General features: G+C 44.8%; 1 protein-coding gene across 1 annotated transcript; it reads left to right on the top strand.

Moving 5' to 3' along the window:
• The first annotated feature begins 3738 nt into the window (after window positions 1-3738).
• On the top strand, window positions 3739-19518 carry LOC146008361 (amine oxidase [copper-containing] 3-like). Its single transcript, XM_083147564.1, has 4 exons — window positions 3739-5389; window positions 7554-7839; window positions 14981-15110; window positions 18552-19518. Exons 1-4 carry the CDS (start codon window positions 3808-3810, stop codon window positions 18834-18836), a joined length of 2283 nt encoding a protein of 760 aa, XP_083003690.1. The 5' UTR covers window positions 3739-3807; the 3' UTR covers window positions 18837-19518.
• The last annotated feature ends 2527 nt before the right edge of the window (window positions 19519-22045 follow it).

The raw sequence follows: 22045 nt of genomic DNA, 5'->3' as shown, positions 1-22045 counted from the left end.
CATCTATAGGGTTGACAGTTCCTCATCATAACTTGAATTTAATTACCGTATTTATCGGCGTATAACACGCACCGGCGTATAACACGCACCTTCATTTTAAGAGGGGATTTCTAAATAAAAACTTTATTACAGTGTTTATTAACATAATTGATTATCTGTAAAAGAAAAAAAAAATCCACCTTGAATAACAGAAGCAGGGCAGCACAGTTAGCACAGAAATCCTTCTCCTCCTCCAGGCTACAGCCAGCGCTTGGGAAGGCTGATGACGCTGCTGTAGCCAGGGAGGAAGGAGTCACTGTGCAGGGAGGAGTTTTAAGTGTGCTGCTGCTGCGAGGACCCGACGGTGAGCAGCAGCAGCAGAGAACACGCGATTAGTAGGCGCCCCGTGGATGACAGGGAGGAGTTTTAAGCGTGCTGCTGCTGCGAGGACCCGACGCTGAGCAGCAGCAGCAGCAGAGAACGCGCGATTAGTAGGCGTCCCGTGGATGACAGCAACGCGCATAACAGCAACACCCGGCATTACAGGTACCCGCCGGGTGAAATTACCGCCGTATAGCACGCATATCGGCGTATAACACGCACCCATCTTTTCCCTCTATTTTCAGGGGGAAAAAAGTGCGTGTTATACGCCGATAAATACGGTAAATCAAAACTTTGAATGTCATTCTACATAGTGTATAATACAGTGGCTTCACTACATATTTTTTTTAATTATTATTATAAAAAGTCTGTAATAGAACAAATCATAATCACAGATCCATATGAACATGTTATAACTAGAGATGTGCGGCGGCCACTTTTTCGGGTTTTGGATCTGGATCTCCCTTCGTGTTTTGGATCTGGATTGGTTTTGGCAAAACCACCCTTGTGGGTTTTGGTTTTGGTTTTGGATCTGGATTTTTATGAAAAAATGCTAAAAATGGCTAAAATAACAGAATTTGGGCCTGTTTTTGCCCCTAATGTATTATTGGCCTCAATAACATTAGTTTCCACTCATTTCTAGTCAATTTTGATCACTTCACAGCTTACAAAATTGTTTTCATTTACTGTAGTTGGGCCAAAAGGGTATACCGAGGTAGCTGGATGACTAAGCTAAGCGACAGCAGTCGGCATCACATACATGTGGACCTTACACTTCCAACCTGGCAGAGCGTCACTGCAGGGGCAGACAGGGTGGCAGTTTAATAAACTATCCCAAAAAAAGAGAAATGCTCCAAAGAGCAAATACAAAGAGGTATCGGCCTTGTCATGACTGGTGGTAGAAGCTTCAGCACTTCTATCAGGTTGCTGATCTCCCACTATTTCCTCCTCCATCATCCTCCAAAAATGTGTTTTTATTTTATTTATTACTTTTATTTATTTTTCTTACTTTACACTGGACACAGCTCCTTGGACACTGGACACTGCCACTGGATACAGCCCGTCACCCTGGACACAGCCCCTGGACAATGGACTCAGCCTCTGGATACAGCTCTTGTACACTGGACACAGCCCGTCACCCTGGACACAGCCCCTGGACAATGGACACAGCCTCTGGACACAGCTCTTGTACACTGGACACAGCCCGTCACCCTGGACACAGCCCCTGGACAATGGACACAGCCGTCACACTGGACACAGCCTCTGGACACAGCTCCTGTACACTGGACATAGCCTTCACACTGGACACTGCCCCTGGACACTGGACACAGCCCGTCACCCTGGACACAGCCCCTGGATAATGGACACAGCCCCATGACACTGGACACAGCTCCTGTACACAGCTCCTGTATACTGGACACAACCCCTGTACACTGGACACAACCCCTGTACACAGCCCCTGTACACTGGACACAGTCCCTGTCACACTGGATATATGTAGTCACACTGGACAATGGATATATGTCACACTGGACACAGGATATATGTCGTCACTCTGGACACTGGATATATGTCGTCACACTGGACACTGGATATATGTCGTCCCACTGGACACAGAAAATATGTCGTCACACTGGACACAGGATATATGTCGTCACACTGGACACTGGATATATGTCGTCACACTGGACACTGGATATATGTCGACACACTGGACACTGGATATATGTCACGCTGGACACAGGATATATGTTGTGACTTGTGACACTGGACACAGGATATATTGTCGTCACACTGGCCACTGGATATATGTCGTCACACTGGACACAGGATATATGTCGTCACACTGGACACAGGATATATGTCATCACACTGGACACTGGATATATGTCGTCACACTGGACAATGAATATATGTCACGCTGGACACAGGATATATGCCGGCACACATTACATGTCACACTGGACACAGGATATATGTTGTGACTTGTGACACAGGATATATTGTCGTCACACTGGACACTGGATAGATGTCGTCACACTGGACACAGGATATATGTCTTCACACTGGACACAGGATATGTCGTCAGTCATCACACAGGACAGGACACAGGATATATGTCGTGAGTGACTCGTGACACTGGACAATGGATAAGATATAGGCCGTCACACTGGACCCAGCCCCTTGTATTACTGCAGCCCCTGTACACAGTGTACTACTCAGCAGCACTGCAGCCCCTGCTTGTGAGCACTGCAGCACTGAGTTAGTTAGTTAAATCACAAAAAACACAGGGTTCAGGGCTAAATAAATCACAACACAGGGCTTAGGGCTAAATAAATCACAACAGGGCACGGGCCACAGGACAGCCCCTGGACAGTGGACACTGCAGCCCCTGCGTGTGAGCACTGCAGCACCTAGTTAGTTAAATCACACTACAGGGCTCAGGCCTATAAACAGTCACTGACTCAAGTCTACAACACAGGACAGTGAGGGCACAGGGCAGGTCACGGAGCACAGCACAGGGCAGTGAGGGCACAGGGCAGGTCGAGGAGCACAGCACAGGGCAGTGAGGGCACAGGGCAGGTCACGGAGCACAGCACAGGGCAGTGAGGGCAGGTCACGGAGCACAGGGCAGTGAGGGCACAGGGCAGGTCACGGAGCACAGCACAGGGCAGTGAGGGCACAGGGCAGTGATGGCAAAGAGCAGGTCACGGAGCACAGGGCAGTGAGGGCACAGGGCAGGTCACGGAGCACAGCACAGGGCAGTGAGGGCACAGGGCAGGTCACGGAGCACAGCACGGAGCACATGGCACAGAGCACAGCACGGAGCACACGGAGCTTCCCAACCACCCTCTTCCCTCTCCAAGATTGGAGTGAAGATGGCGGGGCGTGCGTGCGTCTTTTATAAGATCCTGCTCCCACGAGAATCTGACAGCGCGATGATGACGTTCGGCCTCGTTATTGGTCCGGAATTCAGGCGGGAACTCCCGAGCCGGCTCGGATCTGGTCTGGATCCCCGATATTCGGATCTCGGGGACCGGACCCGCTCATCTCTAGTTATAACTGGTTTAATCTACTTGTAATTAAAATACGACACACAAGGATTTGAAATAGCAATTCGTCAACTTACTTTATCCTGCTGATCACAAATCCAGCCTGTGTGGGAGTCCTTGCACTAATATTCTGCATAATATTTAGAATATGCAAGAAAAAAGTACATGGATTAATGTGTAAGAATCTCTCTGGAATGTAAGGGTTAAAAGGTACCAAAATAAATAATGTAATCTCTTCTCCCACAGCATCCAGTGCCTTCCCCCCTCCCTTCTCTACATTTCAACAATTTCCTCTAGGTTCCAGTAAAGATACATAGCCTGGGAAAGAGTGAAATAATTTCATTCTGAGCCAAGTCACTGAAGGAGTAGATGATTTGTTTGATAGAGAAACAATATGAATGTTAAAGTTCTCACTGCGCTTTTGATTCTGGCCGTTGCCACAATTTTAGCTCTGGTTAGTGTCCTATTGCTGGGATCTAGAAGAAAATCCTGTAGTTTGGGAAATCAGAAAACGTTGCTTTTAAAGCACAATGACAAGAGCTTGGTCTTTGCAGATCTAACACCTGATGAACTTTTCCAAGTGGTGGAATACCTCAGAAAGAATCTCGATGAAGACCTAGTGGACATCTCCAAAGCTGACCCGGGCTCCAATTGCATATATTCTGTGGAACTGCTACCACCCAAAAAAAAAGATGTCTTATTGTATTTGGATAACGGAGGATCTAAGCCCAAAAGAGAAGCATTGGCTGTTGTTTATTTTGGAGGTCAACAGGATCCTGAAATTAAAGAATATGTAGTGGGACCTCTTCCTAACCCTATATACAAAAACGATGTTACCCTACAGAAATATAACACTAAACTTCCTTATCACCGTAGACCAGTAATAGGCAACGAGTACAAACAGGTACACATGTATTTGCTTGGCAAAGAGTTCCCCAAAGCAAAAAGTTTCCTAAAGGAAGTGCTTGGCTATAATGAATCTGACAGCGACTATTTTGCTGCTTTGACCAGTGCTCCAAGAGGTTATCGTTCTGGGGATCGAAGCACGTGGTTTGGTATTTATTTAAATACATATGGAAGTGGATATTTTTTACACCCAGTTGGATTGGAGCTATTGGTGAATCACAAAAATCTAGATGTAAGTAAGTGGCATTTGGAAAAAGTTTTTTATAATGGTAAATACTTTGAAAGCATGTCTGAATTGGGAGAGCAATACAAGAGAGGGGAGTTGAAGACCGTTAAGATGAAAAAGCCTGATGGTCAAAATGACTTTGCTTCTCTGAAACCTCCAAAACGGTCAAACTTTGATATCCCCATGCAGTATGAGCCACATGGTACTCGTTATAGTGTCAAAAACAACCAGGTGTTGTTCCAGCACTGGAGTCTTGCATTTGGGGTTAATGTTAACACCGGTCTCAGGCTATATGATGTTAAATTCAGGGGTGAGAGGATACTGTATGAGCTGAGTATCCAAGAAGCTATTTCAGTGTATGGTTCCAATGCACCAACTGGAATGTCAACAAGATACATGGATGGACACTTTGGTATTGGCCGTTCACTCTACCAGTTGGTTCGTGGGATTGACTGTCCTTATTTTGCTACATACATTGACACTCATTATTTGCTTGACTCAGATAAGTGGGTACTCAACAAAGATTCCATTTGCGTATTTGAACTCAACTCTGCTATTCCTTTAAGACGACATTTCTCAACTTTAGGGTCTACTTACTATGGTGGCTTAGTCAACACTGTCCTAGTCATAAGAACAATTGCAACTGTGGGAAACTATGATTATGTGTTTGACTTTATATTCTATCAAAATGGTGCTATTGAGTCCAAAGTCCATGCAACAGGATATATAAGTTCAACTTTCTTTATGGAAGGAGGAACAGAACATGGAAACAAGGTTGGCCCCCACACACTGGGAACTGTCCACACACATTTTATAAATTACAAGGTGGACCTGGATGTTGGAGGTAAGTAATTATGAATGAAAATGATGATGTCAGCAAACAGTTACATTTTAAATTCCTAATTTTAAAACTAAACTGATCTTTAGTTTTTAGAGAAGTTATAGTGTGTCAACATAAGGTCATGTCATGTTGATGAAAAGTATTACATTAAAGCTTTCATATGGTCACTCCATGTGAATAATCAATGGGAGCATAAATGACATTTAGTAAAAAAGAGCAGTTACTTATAAAATTGTCTTAAGGTCCATACACACTGGACAATTTTGCCCAGCGTGTATGGACAGCGATGATCGTTTTCTTCGCTGGGGAAAGCCGCTCAGTGCATACACACCCAAAGCCGCTCATCTGCTGGCTTTTCTGGCGATGATGCATATGCACTGGTTGGCTTTGAGCTGAAAGCCACTCAAACATGTTGTTTTGATTGACTTTTAGCTTAAAGTCACCCAGTGTGTAGGGGCTATTACTGTATGCCTTGTATTAATTACCAAGAATAAACAGCAATCAGCTATTATAGCAGTTCAGAAGCCATGAATTAGGGTTTGTTTATTAACACTTTATTAAGTTACACATGGCAAAAATAAAAAGGGCAGATGTACTAAGCCTTGGAAAGAGGTAAAGTGGAGAAATATAAAGTACCAATCAGCCAGCTCTAACTGCCATGTTACAGGCTGACGCGAATGTCGACATGGACACAGGATTAAGTGGACCGAATCCCCTCGCATGGCTTGCTGCGCTCGCCATGCTTCGAGCACAGACCTGCCTCGCTACGCTCGGCACACTATTTTATTCTCCGACCACGCCCTAGTGGATGGTAGGACATGAAATACCATCTGTCGGCACATGTTGGCTCAAAAAACAGTGAAAAACCCCATGTCGAATTTCGAATGACTGTCGACCCTAACCATGTCGACCTAAATGCTTGTGTCGACCTAATGACCTGTCGAACTAGACCCCTGATGACCTTGTCCCATGTTGACCTAGGCCCATGTCGACCTTGCAGTGTGTTGACCCAATGGTGTTGACCAAATGACTTTCGACCATCTTTAGGTCGACCAACCGACCGTATCCCCACTGTGCAGTGCTGCAGCATACAATATCAGCAGTTGAACATACACTAAGATACTGCACAAATAATTATTTGACAACATTTTGCATGTAGTGTGTTAACATTCTGTTGTTTATTGAAGTATTTTGATTACATAATGGTTTGTTCATGATTAATATCCAAGTATACAGTAATTCAGTATCCGCATACAATGCAACACCCACAGCCAGTGTACATGACCATTGACTTACTGAAGGAGTCAATGTTTCTGCATAGATGTTGCGTATGTGTTCACAGTTGCTGATGGCTTTGAGATGGCTCCAGTGGGTGTCTCTATTCTTTTCTGGGCAGTTTTTTCACTTGCAATGAGTAGTCCGTAGGCTGTAAAATTGCAGCTGCATAGACTTTGAATACAAATTTATTATCATCAGCAAAACAAGTTTTACAGATGAAATGTCATAGTACTAAAACACACTAATGCAATTAACAACAATTTATGGCAAAATAAACATAAATACAATCCTAAAAAATGACTTGTGAGTGCCCTCAAGCTTTTAAATCTGTTCTAAGAAGAGAGACTATGAAATAATGCATAACATTGGGGACTTGTATCCTATAAAATATTCCTAAAAAAGTCTGGATCTATAAGGTTCCTGAATGGGTAGCAGCCGCACCCCAATGATTTTATTTGCAGTACTAACTATGTGTTCTAAAGCAAAATGCTCACTGGCAGTGCAGTTGCCAAACCAAACAATGATACCAAAAGTCAAAATACTTTCAATCGAGCATTTATAAAAATGTCACATGTTAGGTTTGCTCACGTCGGTTTTCGAAGCCCCAGAAAAAATAGCCGTTGTGGAGATTTTTCTCATTTGACACATTACATTTCTAGAACATGTCGGGTTTGCTGACACCTGACCAGCTACAAACTTGTCACTTACTCTTCTATTCTAACATCTACACTATTACACTGGCTCTGTACTTGTCTGTGTTACATACTGTAGATGGAAACTAAAACCAAGTTGAATTTGCTTCTAGTGTTCCTATAGAGTTTATGCTATAATCGTCCACTAAAGTCAGCATATAATTTCACATTTTTATTATTTAAATGTCTGTTTGCAGGATTAAATAATTCTGTGGTAACTCACGACATGGTGTTTGAGGATATTACCGTTCCATGGAATCCTAATTGGAAATTACAACAAACAAAACTAACCAAAAAAGTTCTGAGGTCTGAGAACAGTGCCGCATTTCAGCAGCATGAAGCCATGCCTCGATATGTCCAGTTTGCCAGCAAGACCAAGAATAAGTGGGATCATGAGCGTTCCTATAGAATCCAGATGGTTTCTTTTGCAGGGGATTATCTTCCAGAGAAAAGTAGCATCCACAATTCAATGAACTGGGCTAAGTAAGTTATTACCTTCTGTTATGTTATTCAATCATCCTGCCAGTTTGGAATATTTGACAATGTTCAGAATATTTTATGCTTTGTAATATACAGAAGATGACCTCATCAATATCACTTTTCTAGGTATTTATTTAAGAGCGCAATTGGCATATATATGAGTTAGGATATATCACAGGACAGAATATAACGTATATGTTGTTAGTCTATGGAATCTATTTATCAACCTTTATACCACAGATAATCATGCATAAACAACTGTTTCCTCAAGATTTCTGCAACTAGTACGAATTATATTTATCAATTGTCCAATCTGTGCTATCTCCTGCGTTAATTAAAAAATCACGGTACTTACATGTTAGTTGGGCGCCCACTAAGCTATTTGCTTAGTTTTACGCGTCCCCTTGAGGGACTCGCTATACTTGCCATGCTTCGGGTTCGGTGGCTCGCTGTGCTCGCCACACTATATAAAATCAACTCCATGCCGACATGGATAGTGGGGGTATGAGCGTACTTACTATAGTGGGTGCCCAACTAACATATAAGTACCAAAATCACTGCAAAGTGCTGCCTCTCTAATTTAACATACACTAAAAATTAAACATATTTGTAGCATGACCCCGGACTCCAAGTGCCGCCTCCTACACACTGACAGAAGCCAAATGTTGCAATTAATGTTACAGTGCAGCTCGTAGCTACTGTCACTGAGCAGGAACTAGCACTTGGTAGGTGACATCCGTGTGCGGCCCACTAACATGCTACTGGTACAGAATGTCTCTGCCTGCTCTGGCTCTCATAATGAGCATGAAAGTTGTAACTGCACCACTAAATTGAAGAGGTGAGTAGATGTGAAGAAACTAAGATACATATGGGGAAATTTACAAACAAGATCGGGAGAAAACGGCAAATTTGCAAAGCTACCGTATTCTGTGGTATTCCCCAAATATGCTAGTTGCATTTACAGTATGTATATATGAAGTATGTTGCCTGCTTAGTGCTGAACTATGTAATTAGCATGTCCCCATAGACTCGCAGCACCTTATATCTGCCCTGCTGATGGATGGGGTTTGATAGGTGGAAGAGTGAGGGACAATAAAGTTTAATGGAGCGTGGACAGGCTGACACAGAGCGGTGTGCGCGGGGATGTATATAAAAGGGACAGCCATTGGAGCTGTGTCGCAGTGTCCCCGGGAAGTTTAGTAAACGGCAAAGCTGTGCACCACGGAGGAAATCTCTGAGGGGGAGAGTGACAAGCAGAGTAACGCAGCATAGACGTGGAGAGCGGTGCTGTGTCAGTAGTAAGACTTACCAGGGTGACCAGCATTCTCACGGAGACCTCTGGCGGTGATTGGAGTGAAGATCCCGGCGGGGAGTTCCGGAAGATCAGCCGCGTCATCGGTGAGGCGGCATCATCACAAGGAGGAGGGTCTGGTTTCAGGGGACAGCGGTGCCGTGATCATGGATGGAGAGACGGAAGCGGAGGTGTCATCCGCCACGTCATTCGGAAGGCGGGGTTTTGCCTGACGCTAGTGACCGCATCATTTGTGAAGGCTGGACTGGAGGTGGACCCCGCTGAGGCCAAGCCTGGGGGCGGCGACCAAGCGGTGCAGTGGTGAGTGACTATCATATACACCACACGTCAGGGTAAGGAGGGGCTACATGCCGAAGCCAGCCTCCTAGTGCACACTAACTATAGTAACCCTCAGACATTGCAACATTGCAAATGTGGGATTTGCTGGCATTCTGCTGGAGGGGTGAGTGCTTAATTACTGACTAATAACCCAAAATTGAGGGGAAGAACTGCAGGCACTGGGCATAGAGTGTTCAGAGCTTATAGTCGATTCTATAGCCGAAACAAAAGGCAGGAGAAACGCTCAGAGACTTTGCGTTGGGATTGCAGGAGGCGCTACGTGACATCAACGGAGAAGGCCACGTGGAGGGAAGAAAGGAGGACGATGATACGTTAATCACCCAGTTTATTGAAGGAGCTTACCATGAGGGGATCAAAATCCAGTTGAAAATGTTAAAATTACAAAATGGGCCCAAAACGTTTGCAGAATTTAAAGAAACAGCTATTAAAGTGATGGGAACTAAAAAGCCAAAGGAAGTGACCTTCTCGGAATCCACCGGGTATACGGAAGTGAACAGCGGTGAGTGGGATGGAGCTGTAGCCGGAGAAGATATCAAGATGCGGCCGACAATTGCACAGGGTGTGCAAAATCCTGCAGCTGATCTAACATATACATTAAAGGGGCAGGTTGAGGATCTGGCGGTCAGTGTGAACCAGATTAAGCGTGATTTACAGAAGCTTGCTCAGAGAAGCGTATCACCCCCCAGTGAAGGTGGCTGGCGAGCAAATAATAGACAAGAGCGAAGTGAATGGAGAACAACCCCAACAGGGGGAGGACGTCGCTCTACTGATTGTTTTGATCCCCAAGGTCGACCTATCTGTAGAAGGTGTGGACAAAGCGGTCACGTGGAAAGAGGGTGTCGCAGTGAGGAGGCGTTAAACACACAACCCCCGAGGATGGAGACCGATCCTCGGGGGCATTAATAGCTCAAGATCCCTCGTCTGGAGTTCTCAATATATTGGACATTGCCCCATTGTGCCCATCACTATCGGTGGAAAAGAAGTGTTAGTTCTACTTGACACAGGATCTCCTGTCACCACTATACAACGGGGATTCTTTGTACAGCATTGGGGAACCACAGAGGCTTTGCCTACGCCACTAGCATGGCTGAGACTTTTGGCCAGCAATGGTCAAGACATTTCATGCATCGGTTACTGTGAAATGACCATGCAAGTTAGAGGAGCTGCTATGCCCAATCAGGGATGCTTGATCACCGATGTGAATGACCCGTTAGTTCCTGCAATCATCGTGGGCATGATTGTCCTAAGAAATTGCCCTGCAGAACTAACCTCGATACTGACACAAAAATCGTACAGCCAACCTCAGACTCTGAACCAAATTATGCAGCACTCTATTTATGGCCGGAGAAGCCTGACAGGGAAGAGAGTGCTGGCTACTCAGGTACAAGGAACTGTTACGTGGTTTAATGTCCGTAAGAGGTATGGTTTCATCAACCGGAATGACACTAAAGTTGATGTCTTCGTTCATCAGACGGCTATAACAAGAAACAACCCCTGGAAGTTGCTGCGCAGTGTCGGGAATGGCGAGGTGGTGGAGTTTGATGTGGTAGAAGGAGAGAAGGGTGCTGAGGCAGCCAACGTGACTGGCCCCGGTGGCGTACCGGTTAAAGGAAGTCGGTTTGCTCCTAACAGACGTCGGTTTCACAGGCGGTTCTACCAGATAAAGGTTAAGGATGCTGCAGAAGTAAGGGGGGAGGGCATAAGTATGGACCAAGCAAGTGAAGGGGAGAGAGTGGAGGGAACGTTCCCTCAGCGGAGATTTGTTCCGTGCAACAGTCCACCGCCCTTCTTCCGAAGACGATCTTCTGGTAGGAAAAATAGAGCCGTGCATCAGAAACTTAACACCCTACCTGAGAGAACCGAAGTTATACAGCCTGACGGGGTAAAAGAACATGAGCATCGGCTTGAATTGGCCGAGAATGTAGTGAAAGAAAGGACGGAGAAAGCCCATCCCCGACCAGGGCTATGTTATGGTCAAGACACGAATACTGCCTCATTCCAAGTGGGAGACCAAGTTTGGAAGATGGATGATCAACGGAGTAATGAGTTAGCTCCCTCCTGGGGATCTGAAACGTGTCATTGTCCATCTTCCGGCTACAGACACTGAGGTGCATGAGATAAGAAGAGATGCATATGACCACCAAGTTCTCAGCATGGTAGTTAGTACCTATGTTACGTGTATTTAGTTATTGATGTTCATACCTTATGAAAGTTAAAGATGGTTCTAACGATGCATGAGGACATGCAATTATTTAGAGGGGAAGAATGTGGTATTCCCCAAATATGCTAGGCACTGGGCATAGAGTGTTCAGAGCTTATAGTCACGGAGCGAAAAGGCTAAACCCGCTTGATAGGGTCAGGGGACGCCAAGAAGAGAGACAGTAACAGCGTGTCAGTAATCAGATTCAGACTTCGGTGAGGAAAGGAGGACTAAACCCGACCTACAGGTCAGGGGATGTCCATTATTCTTCCAAGCGAAACTACAGCAGCATCAGTGTAGGACACTGTACCATAGCTTCTCTGAGATACGTTTACTGAAAAGCAGGGCTAAACCTGGCTCGGAGCCAGGGGACGCCCACAAGGAGAATATCCTATCTGTCTACAGCCACAGGGACAGAGAGAGAGAGAGGGGAAAGGCTAACGTGAGAGGAAAAGATTACTATACAGTGAATCTACAGCGTCAGGGAAGTTCAGTAGTAGCAGTTAGGCAGAATACTGGACAGACTCAACTGGTCTAGGACTAATCCTGAAATTCTCATTCTAGTCGCCAGGGCAGGAGATGGTGCATGGTATCACGGGGTGGCTAATGCTAGATGGTTATCGTTAGACATTGGATCCTTAAAGAAATACTTGAGAGAATCTATTCTGAGACTCTATACATATACTTACCTGAGGGTATATCGTAGTTGATAGTAGAGTGTATAAGAAATCTGTAGAGTAACAAAATGCATATGTTTAGGGTTTAGTTCTTTTAGTAACATAAGCTATTCATTATTGCACAATAATACTGTAACATTTAAGAAATATTTGTGAAAGGCCTATCACTTAAGTAGTTGTGTAACAAATTTATGAGGAATACTGTTTTTCATTGCATCTGGCAACAATGGTAAGACTGGTTGCTGGGTAACAGAGAAACCTCGAGGAGTAGCTGAACCCTGAGGAATTGGGTCACGTTCCGGTGCAATAAAATTCCTGTTGTCCTTGTTGTAACTATTTAATCTTGGCGTATGTAAGCTGAGAACCGTTTATTGTATTCAAATACTGTGTTACCTATTGAAGGGATTCTAAATAAAATTTGTTGAACTATCTCTACGTGAATCTATCTGAAAAGAAAAAGTACCTACACGCACCTAAACTTCGCCTAATACTTACCTTTGTTTAGGAGGGTGACAATTCTCCAGATTCGTATTCTCAGAAGTTGTAGCCATTGGTATTTGGGTGACGGAAATACGGCAGCCAAATACGTACGAGCCACCAGCATCGTACAGATCAGATCCGTGCGATGCTGGCAAGTGTAAAAAATAGAATAAATAAATAAAATGGCACAAAAAACTGGGGTACCCCTGTATCTCTATAATCAGCACCAAGCTCATGGGCTGGTCCTGGTTCCAAAAATATAGGGGACAAACTGTGTAGGGGTCCCTCTTATTTTGTAAACCAACACTGGGCCCAAACAGTCAGCAGGCTAATGCCGCAGCCAGGGGAGACTTATTATATAAGCTCCCCCAGCCAAAGCATTAACCCCTTGTTGGCCAGCCCCCGTCAGGACCCTGGGGGCGTGCGAACCCAGTGGGTACCGCCCATAGACGCCCATGTTATTCTTCTGTGGAGCCGCAAACAGCCAATCAGCCATGGAGTTCCCCTAGAGCCTGCTCCTGATTGGCTGAGTAAGGACCCGGTTTAGGAACTGTTGTTTTTTTTAACCCGTGGATGGCTACATGGAACGAAGAGGACGCGACTTAATGCCTGCATGCTGGGACTTGTGGTTCTTCAAATCCCTGCATGTCGGGGGAGGCTTGCTGGGACTTGTAGTTCCACAACATAACTCAATAGTTATTAATACAATTGTTTGCACTTTATGCATATTAGCCCAGTAAACACCCAGGGGCACCAGGGGAAAGGGGGGGGGGGGGTCCGAAGGAATGTCTTTGGACTCCCCCAGGGATTAATGCTTATATAAAAAGTCTTCCCTGGGTGTGGCATTAGCCTGCTGGCTGTTCGGGTCCGTGTTCGTTTTCAAAATACGAGGGAACCCTACTCAGTTTGTCCCCCGTATTTTGACCTAGTGACTGTAAACCTAGACATTGTCTACCATTTATACCGTAACCCAGATATGTGCTATATAGATAACTGTTAACGAATAAAAATTACATTTCTGTCCCACTTTCCTGTTGGTTATGTCTTAAAACCACTGGGTCACAAAAGTGGCTTTTTGGGGCATCATCTACCCTTTGGGCCTTGGGTTGTATGTCAGCTAGTATAGCATATTTCGTTTGTATTAATATAATTATATTTTTTATTATTATTATTATTATTATTACTTTGCTACCTGCAATATTATCAATAATGCATATTACACACTATCATAGGGTTTTGCAGGGTGTGGTATATTAGGTTAATGCTGTTTATGCCAACAACAAAAGGTTGACAGTGACAAAAGGTTAACAATTAAATTGTCAACACATGAAAAGTTGGACACAAGTTTTTGAGTTAATGTTGACACCTGAGCACGTGGGCCCTTAATTAGCTTACCATGCTTTGGGACAGCTGCCTCGCTCCACTACCGCTGCACTCAGCCTATTTTAACATTCCCTACAGAATCCACAAAGACGGTTAAGTATGAAAAAGTTAAATAAAAAAAATCATGTCTACCTTTTAATGTGTTGACCTTTTCCTTGTGTGATCCAATGCCCATATGGTGTCAACATTTTGACTGTTGACATACCAGCCTGATCCAGTTTGAAGCGCGCGTTGGAGCATGGCCTCTTTGCAATTTCTAATAGCAGTTGCTCAGTATTTTCATTGAAACTTTTAGAAAAAAACACATTATACGTATACCCTGTGAGCTTAGTGATATTGGCCCTTATTCTAGTTCACTCTTTCTGACAAAATTCTTCTTAGGTGGACAAAACCATGTGCACTGCAGGGGGCAGATGTAAAATGTGCAGAGAGAATTAGATTTGGGTGAGTCATTTTGTTTCTGTGCAGGGTAAATACTGGCTGCTTTATTTTTACACTGCAATATAGATTTCACTTTGAAGTAAAACCCCACCCAAATCTAATTCCCTCTGCACAAGTTACATCTGCCCCACCTGCAGTGCACATGGTTTTGTCCATCTAAGAAGGATTTTGTCAGAAAGAGTGAACTAGAATAAGGGCCATTGTTTCTTTAGTAATAGGCTGAGGTTCATGTGATACTTTACTACAATAGCCACACTCTAGACATTTCCACAGATAACACTTTCCTGTATATTGTTTGTATGTGTCTTCTAGGTACAAGTTGGCTGTAACTAAACACAAAGATGAAGAGCAAAGGAGCAGCAGCATCTTCAACCAAAATGATCCATGGTCACCGACTGTCCAGTTCTCTAAATTTATTGATGATGAAAATATTAAAGATGAGGTGAATGTTTGAGAACTGGATGCCAGGCAACGCTTTGGTCTTGGTGTTCTTCATTTACACTTCATTTAGTTATAAAATGGTTTTTCCATGCCAAAATATCCTGCTGAACAGACTTAAGGTCCATACACACTGGTGATTATGCAGGGAGTATATATACACACAGCAATGACCGCTGTCATCGCTGGGGGGAAAGCCGCTCAATGCATACACACTGAGCGGCTTTCCCCCTGTCCGGAACTGTCAGCAGGGGGTGGACGGCTTTGCATAGCGCAGTGCTGGTAATGATGCATGCATGATGATTATAGCGCATCACCGGGCCGTACACACTGGGTGGCTTTGAGCTGAAAGTCGCTCAAACTTAGTGTTTTGAGCGGCTTTCAGTGTGTAATTGTAATGCATTAGCATTAGTATAACAATTGATTACAATTTAAGCAATAGCTACAGGGATAATTTATTAAATTCATTCTGTCCTTAGCACATGGCCGTATATACGCAGTGGAGAGGCTGTATGAACTCTGATATAAGGGGGAAGCTTTAGCTTTCACTCAAATTATTATTATCTCCAGGACAGGCTGAACTACTGCGCCAAAAAATTCAAATTGTGTTGATGGTATGGTCTTATTCTAGTTCACTCTTTCTGACAAAATCCTACTTAGATGGACAAAACCATGTGCACTGCAGGGGGCAGATGTAAAATGTGCAGAGAGAATTAGATTTGGGTGTTATTTTGTTTCTGTGCAGCGTAAATACTGGCTGCTTTATTTTTACACTGCAATATAGATCTCACTTTGAAGTAAAACCCCACCCAAATCTAATTCCCTCTGCACAAGTTACATCTGCTCCTCCTGCAGTGCACATGGTTTTGTCCATCTAAGAAGGATTTTGTCAGAAAGAGTGAACTGGAATAAGGCCCTTAGTAGCTATGCTGTAGTGACAGCAGGTGGTGCTGTAAAGTCCTGTATTGTGGAATCCTGAAGTACCAGGTCCAGAGGCAAATCTACCATTGGTGCAGCAGGTGCATTGCATTAAGGGGCCCATTGCTACTCAGACCAGCAATGACTTCTTGGATTGGGGTAGAGGAGGGGGTCCAAATTATATTTTTGTACCTGGGCCCACCACTCACAAGTTCCCTTGAGATCGCAATTAGATTGTGATCACACCATAGAAATTGCTGCGGTCGCAGTGGTATGGATACCTCCCTGCCTTCTCAGCCTGGCTGTGAAGGCAGATGCAGCACCAGCATTTTTTGGGGGTCTTAGTGACTGTGTGTGTTGTCACACAGCTGCCCCAAAAGTGGTCCGGACATGCCTGCTTGTCCAGACCACCCCACCTAAATGCTACTTCGATGCCCCCCCTGTCAGTCCAAATGCGATTGCACCTTGATGCTAAATCTGACCCATTATGCAATAGTATTTAACTCCCTTAAATTATATATATACAGAGAGAGAGAGAGAGAGAGAGAGAGAGAGAGAGAGAGAGAGAGAGAGAGAGAGAGGGTATACGGCCCAGCACTCCTCTAGATGGTCGATTGCCCCGGTGCCCTTCCACAGGGGGATGGGTACAAGTGTAAATAAGGATGGCACTCTGGAGACTGAAAAAACGTACTGTATTTGAAGTGCAAAAGGAAGACCAACGTTTCGGGGTATGTACCCCTTTGTCAAGGTGCTAGTGAGAACCTTGACAAAGGGGTACATACCCCGAAACGTTGGTCTTCCTTTTGCACTTCAAATACAGTACGTTTTTTCAGTCTCCAGAGTGCCATCCTTATTTACAATTGTGTATATATATATATATATATATATATATATATATATATATATATATATATATATACATACAGTGGCAGTTTTTACCTATGGGCTGCAGCCCCTCCAGGTAAAATCCGCCATTGTTCTCTTCCTAAATGAAGCCAGATGCAGTCTGTGAAACTGCTCTGGCTTCACTGTGACTGGCAGTGACTTCCTATTGGAGGTCTGACCTGCCAGTTACCCAAGGCAGCCCTATTGGGAGGTGTTCCCTCCCTCTGGGATGCCTCTATGGGCTGCTGAGTGGAGATAATACTACACATGCGCTGGACCCGGGACCCTGAATATGCCTCTGCAAAAGCAGCCCATAGAGCCTGGAGGTCAGTGCATGCGCAGTACCGATGAAGCTACTGCGCATACGCCGGCCCCTCGGCAGGGACCAGGAGCATAATGGCAGTGGTGGCCGCATGACGGCAGTGGTGGCCACATAGTGGCAGCCTCCCTCCTCTGCAGAATGTATATGTGTGTAATATATATATAGTCATATAATGCTTGTGTACAATGGTTTATTTTACAGAGAGTAAAATAATGTGAGCCTCTAGATATTTACCACCTAATAAAATGATTTTGGGGGCTTATGGTTATATAAAAGCCCAGTTTATGGATTATATTATTTGAGGTTAGGTAACACAGAAAAACTGACATAAACGGACAACAGCTGTAAACCATATAGCCAACAGTGAGATCAATAGTTAAATAATCCCTGATACCTGGAAATAGATAATGTAATCTATACTGCTGGAGGCTCCCGATTTCTGGGGTAGTCCCCGGCAGCCCCAGAAGAGTAGGCAGTTATCCTGCTTCCTAGTGAAGTGGGCAGGGATAGTGTGATAATTGTGGGGCTGCAGGGAGGGGGTTGGGGTCATTGAGAGGAATGTCATTTAGCTCCATCCCGTTACCCCGGATCAGCAAATAGTAAGTATAAGGGCTTTAATGACCAGATAGTTTGGCCCTCCCCCAGAATTGATGTGATAGAGGACAGAATTGATGTGATAGTGCTCACCTTAGAGCAGAGGTGGGGAACCTCAGGCCCGGGGGCCGTAGCCGGTCTGAGTGGCCCGCCCACCCGCCTGGTGGCTTTGCCGAGAGTCAAGTACAGGGGAATTCTCGCGAGAGGTCGGTAGTTCTAGCGAGATTCCTCTTTATCAACAGCAGCCGGAGACTGTCAGTCCTATTCAGCAGCAGTCGCTGGAGAGAGGGACGGCTGCAGCAGGACAATTTTAAGAGAAATTTTTACATATGGCCCCCGAAGGATATTTTCCCCATAAAAATGGCCCTTGGCACAAAAAAGGCTCCCCACCTCTGCCTTAGAGGGTAGTCTACTTTAGCTGCTGGTCTCTGAGAGGGGGCTAGCCTCTTAGAGTAATCTGAATAGAATTGGGGAGTAGAGACCTGCGCTTTGTAATTTGACTAGTCACATTACGAAGCGCATGTCTCCCCCAGAATTGACCTGCAAGGTCCTGTCTCCGGGCATCTATTATAGAGGAGACTGAAAGAGTGGACAAGTATGATGTAGTCTGTTTTGTTAAATGTTGCCAATGTCCGTTTAGAACCCCCAGACACAGCAACATTTTGAGAACTTAATTTAATTCTTTGTTGTTGACTTCAAACATAATAAATCACATTTTCTTTCCAGGACTTGGTGGCTTGGATCACAACTGGATTCCTGCACATCCCTCATGCAGAGGACATCCCAAATACGGTGACCGCTGGAAATGGAGTAGGCTTCTATCTCCGACCTTACAACTACTTTAATGAAGACCCTTCAGTCCACTCTGAAGATGCTGTGTATTTTCAGCCCCATGATGTCAACTCATGTACTGTCAATCCATTAGTGTGTTTATCTGACAGTATCTCCTGTGCTCCCAAAGCACCTGCTTTTACCTACAATGGGTTTGACAACACCTTTATTGTACTGTAGCAAACCCAACTGTTCATGTGCCTGTAACCTGTGAATAATCGGGATACGGTCATATTGTCGACACCACTTAGGCCGACAGTCATTAGGTCGACACTGTTGGGTCGACAGGTGTCGAGGTCGACATGGGTGAAGGTCAGCAGGTGTCAAGGTCGACATGGGACAATGTTGACACAGTTTTAGGTCGACACAGCAATAGGTCAACACGGCTTATGTCGACAGGTCAGAAGGTCGACATGTTTTATTTTACTGTTTTTTGAGCCAACATGTGCCGACAGGCGGTATTTCATGCCCTATCATCCACTAGGGTGTGGTGGGAGAATACAATAGTGTGCCCGAAGCATCACAAGCGTAGAGAGCGATGCGAGGGGCTGCGGTTGACTGCCAACTGTGTCCATATCGACTGTGTCGACATTCAGGTCAAAAGTAAAAAGAAACCGTAAAAAGAAAATATGTTGACCTTCCGACCTGTCAACCTAATCCGTGTCGACCTAACGCTGTGTCAACCTTCACCCATGTCGACCTTGCCACCTGTCGACCTTCACCCATGTCGACCTAGACACCTGTCGACCTTGCCACCTGTCGACCCAACGGTGTCGACCTACGTGGTGTCAAAAATACGATCCACACCCGCTTAATCCTAATTAATGCAAACTTTATTGGGTGATAAAATGTTTTACAAGTATGTCTACTACAGTAGTTCTTCCATGAATTGCCATCATTATTAATCAGGCTTGATTCCAAATAGTTTTCTGTTCACAAACAACAGACGTTCCTTCATGAATTTTCCAGATACTGTTTGGCTGTGGGACTACAAGTCCCAGCGGGCCCTTTAATGTCCCGCGTGCTGGGACTTGTGGTTCTCCAAGTCCTTGCATGCGGTGCAGGCTTGCTGGGACTTGTACTTCCACAATAATACACAATAGTTTCTTCTACTTTTACACATTTATCAGCCCGGTGGCCACCACCCAGGGTCCCCTGGGACAGCCCCAGGCTTCAGCATGGACTGGTAAATTTTGGAGGGTGGAGCCCCTTCATTGGGGGGCTCCGCACTTCCACAGGATCCCTGCCCACGTTGACCGGTCAGGGGGTGATCCCACTGGTCCTGTTCTTTGTAACATGATGCATGTACCTGAGGAAGGTCCTTAAAGTGTCTGAAACATTGTAATCTTTTCTGATGCCTGAATAAATACTGCTTTGACGTAAGACCTGGTGAGTGCCCCTTCAGTACGTTTATATAATTGGATTTCCCCTTGGGGTCATCAAGGGTGATACCCCAGCATTTGTCCTTTCGTTGGATTGGAGTGCTACCTTACATTGGATATATATATAAAACATATCATTCTTCAGTTGACTCTGAGTGCCGTTTTTTGATCTCTGTCTGGGGATTTGGAAGGTATCTGTTACCATTGATTCGGGCACCGGAGCAAGTTGATATTGGAGTATACAGAGTGCCGGCTGAGTTGGAGTACTATATATATGTGTGACGTGACGGCGCGGCGGGGACGGTGGAACGGGGAGCACAGGTTGGTATTTATGCAGGTGATTGTGGGGTTGCCCCGATGCTGTAGGAGGGGTATGAGGAAGGGATTTGTCCCCCGAAACGTTACCCTGTAACCCTGTATCACTGAATACAAGTTTGCTTTATACTTATGCTGCATGACTCCGAGTGCCGTTTATTGATTTCCTGCTGGGGATCTTGGATAGTACCTTTATACATTCGGGCACCGGAGCAAGTCGGTTGTGGATTACAAAGAGTGCCGGCTGAGTTGGATGACTATATATATATATATATATATATATATATATAGAGTCCAGTGGGGGAGGGGCGGCACTCCAAAGGAAATAATCACGCAGTCAAACAGTCATGGATGAAAGATAAAACGTGTATTCTAGCGCCAAGCGCTTTCGGGAATCACCCCGTCCTCAGGGCATCAATACACAGGAGAGAAGCCCTGAGGACGGGGTGATTCCCGAAAGCGCTTGGCGCTAGAATACACGTTTTATCTTTAAACCATGACTGTTTGACTGCGTGATTATTTCCTTTGGAGTGCCGCCCCTCCCCCACTGGACTCTGCATGATTTGTTTGGGAAGGCACCCACCTGCTGATTTATTTACCTGAGTGCCGGCATATTGCTGTGTGTATATATATATATATATATAGGGCTATTTTTGTGCAGGCTCCAGCAGGAACTGTGGCCCTTATTCTAGCTCACTCTTTCTGACAAAATATTTCTTAGATGGACAAAACCATGAGCACTGCAGGTGAGGCTGGTGTTACTTGTGCAGAGATAATTAGATTTGGGTGGGGTTTTACTTCTGCCTCACCTGCAGTGCTCATGGTTTTGTCCATCTAAGAAATATTTTGTCAGAAAGAGTGAGCTAGAATAAGGGCCACAGTTCCTGCTAGAGCCTGCACAAAAATAGCCCTATATATATATATATATATATATATATATATATATATATATATATATATATATATATATATATATATATATATATATATATATATAGTCATCCAACTCAGCCGGCACTCTTTGTAATCCACAACCAACTTGCTCCGGTGCCCGAATGTATAAAGGTACTATCCAAGATCCCCAGCAGGAAATCAATAAACGGCACTCGGAGTCATGCAGCATAAGTATAAAGCAAACTTGTATTCAGTGATACAGGGTTACAGGGTAACGTTTCGGGGGACAAACCCCTTCCTCAGACCCCTCCTACAGCATCGGGGCAACCCCACAATCACCTGCATAAATACCTACCTGTGCTTCCCGTTCCACCGTCCCCGCCGCGCCGTCACGTCACATATATATATAGTACTCCAACTCAGCCGGCACTCTGTATACTCCAATATCAACTTGCTCCGGTGCCCGAGTCAATGGTAACAGATACCTTCCAAATCTCCAGACAGAGATCAAAAAACGGCACTCAGAGTCAACTGAAGAATGATATGTTTTATATATATCCAATGTAAGGTAGCACTCCAATCCAAAGGACAAATGCTGGGGTATCACCCTTGATGACCCCAAGGGGAAATCCAATTATATAAACGTACTGAAGGGGCACTCACCAGGTCTTACGTCAAAGCAGTATTTATTCAGGCATCAGAAAAGATTACAATGTTTCAGACACTTGAAGGACCTTCCTCAGGTACATGCAGGGGCGGATCCAGGATAAAATGACAGGGGGGGCACCATGATAAAAG

This window comes from Crinia signifera, chromosome 6 (assembly GCF_055691185.1).
Source record: "Crinia signifera chromosome 6, ASM5569118v1, whole genome shotgun sequence".
Classification (NCBI taxonomy): Eukaryota; Metazoa; Chordata; class Amphibia; order Anura; family Myobatrachidae; genus Crinia; species Crinia signifera.
The sequence above is the reverse complement of the archived record's forward strand: the minus strand, read 5'-3'. Positions and strand labels throughout refer to the sequence as shown.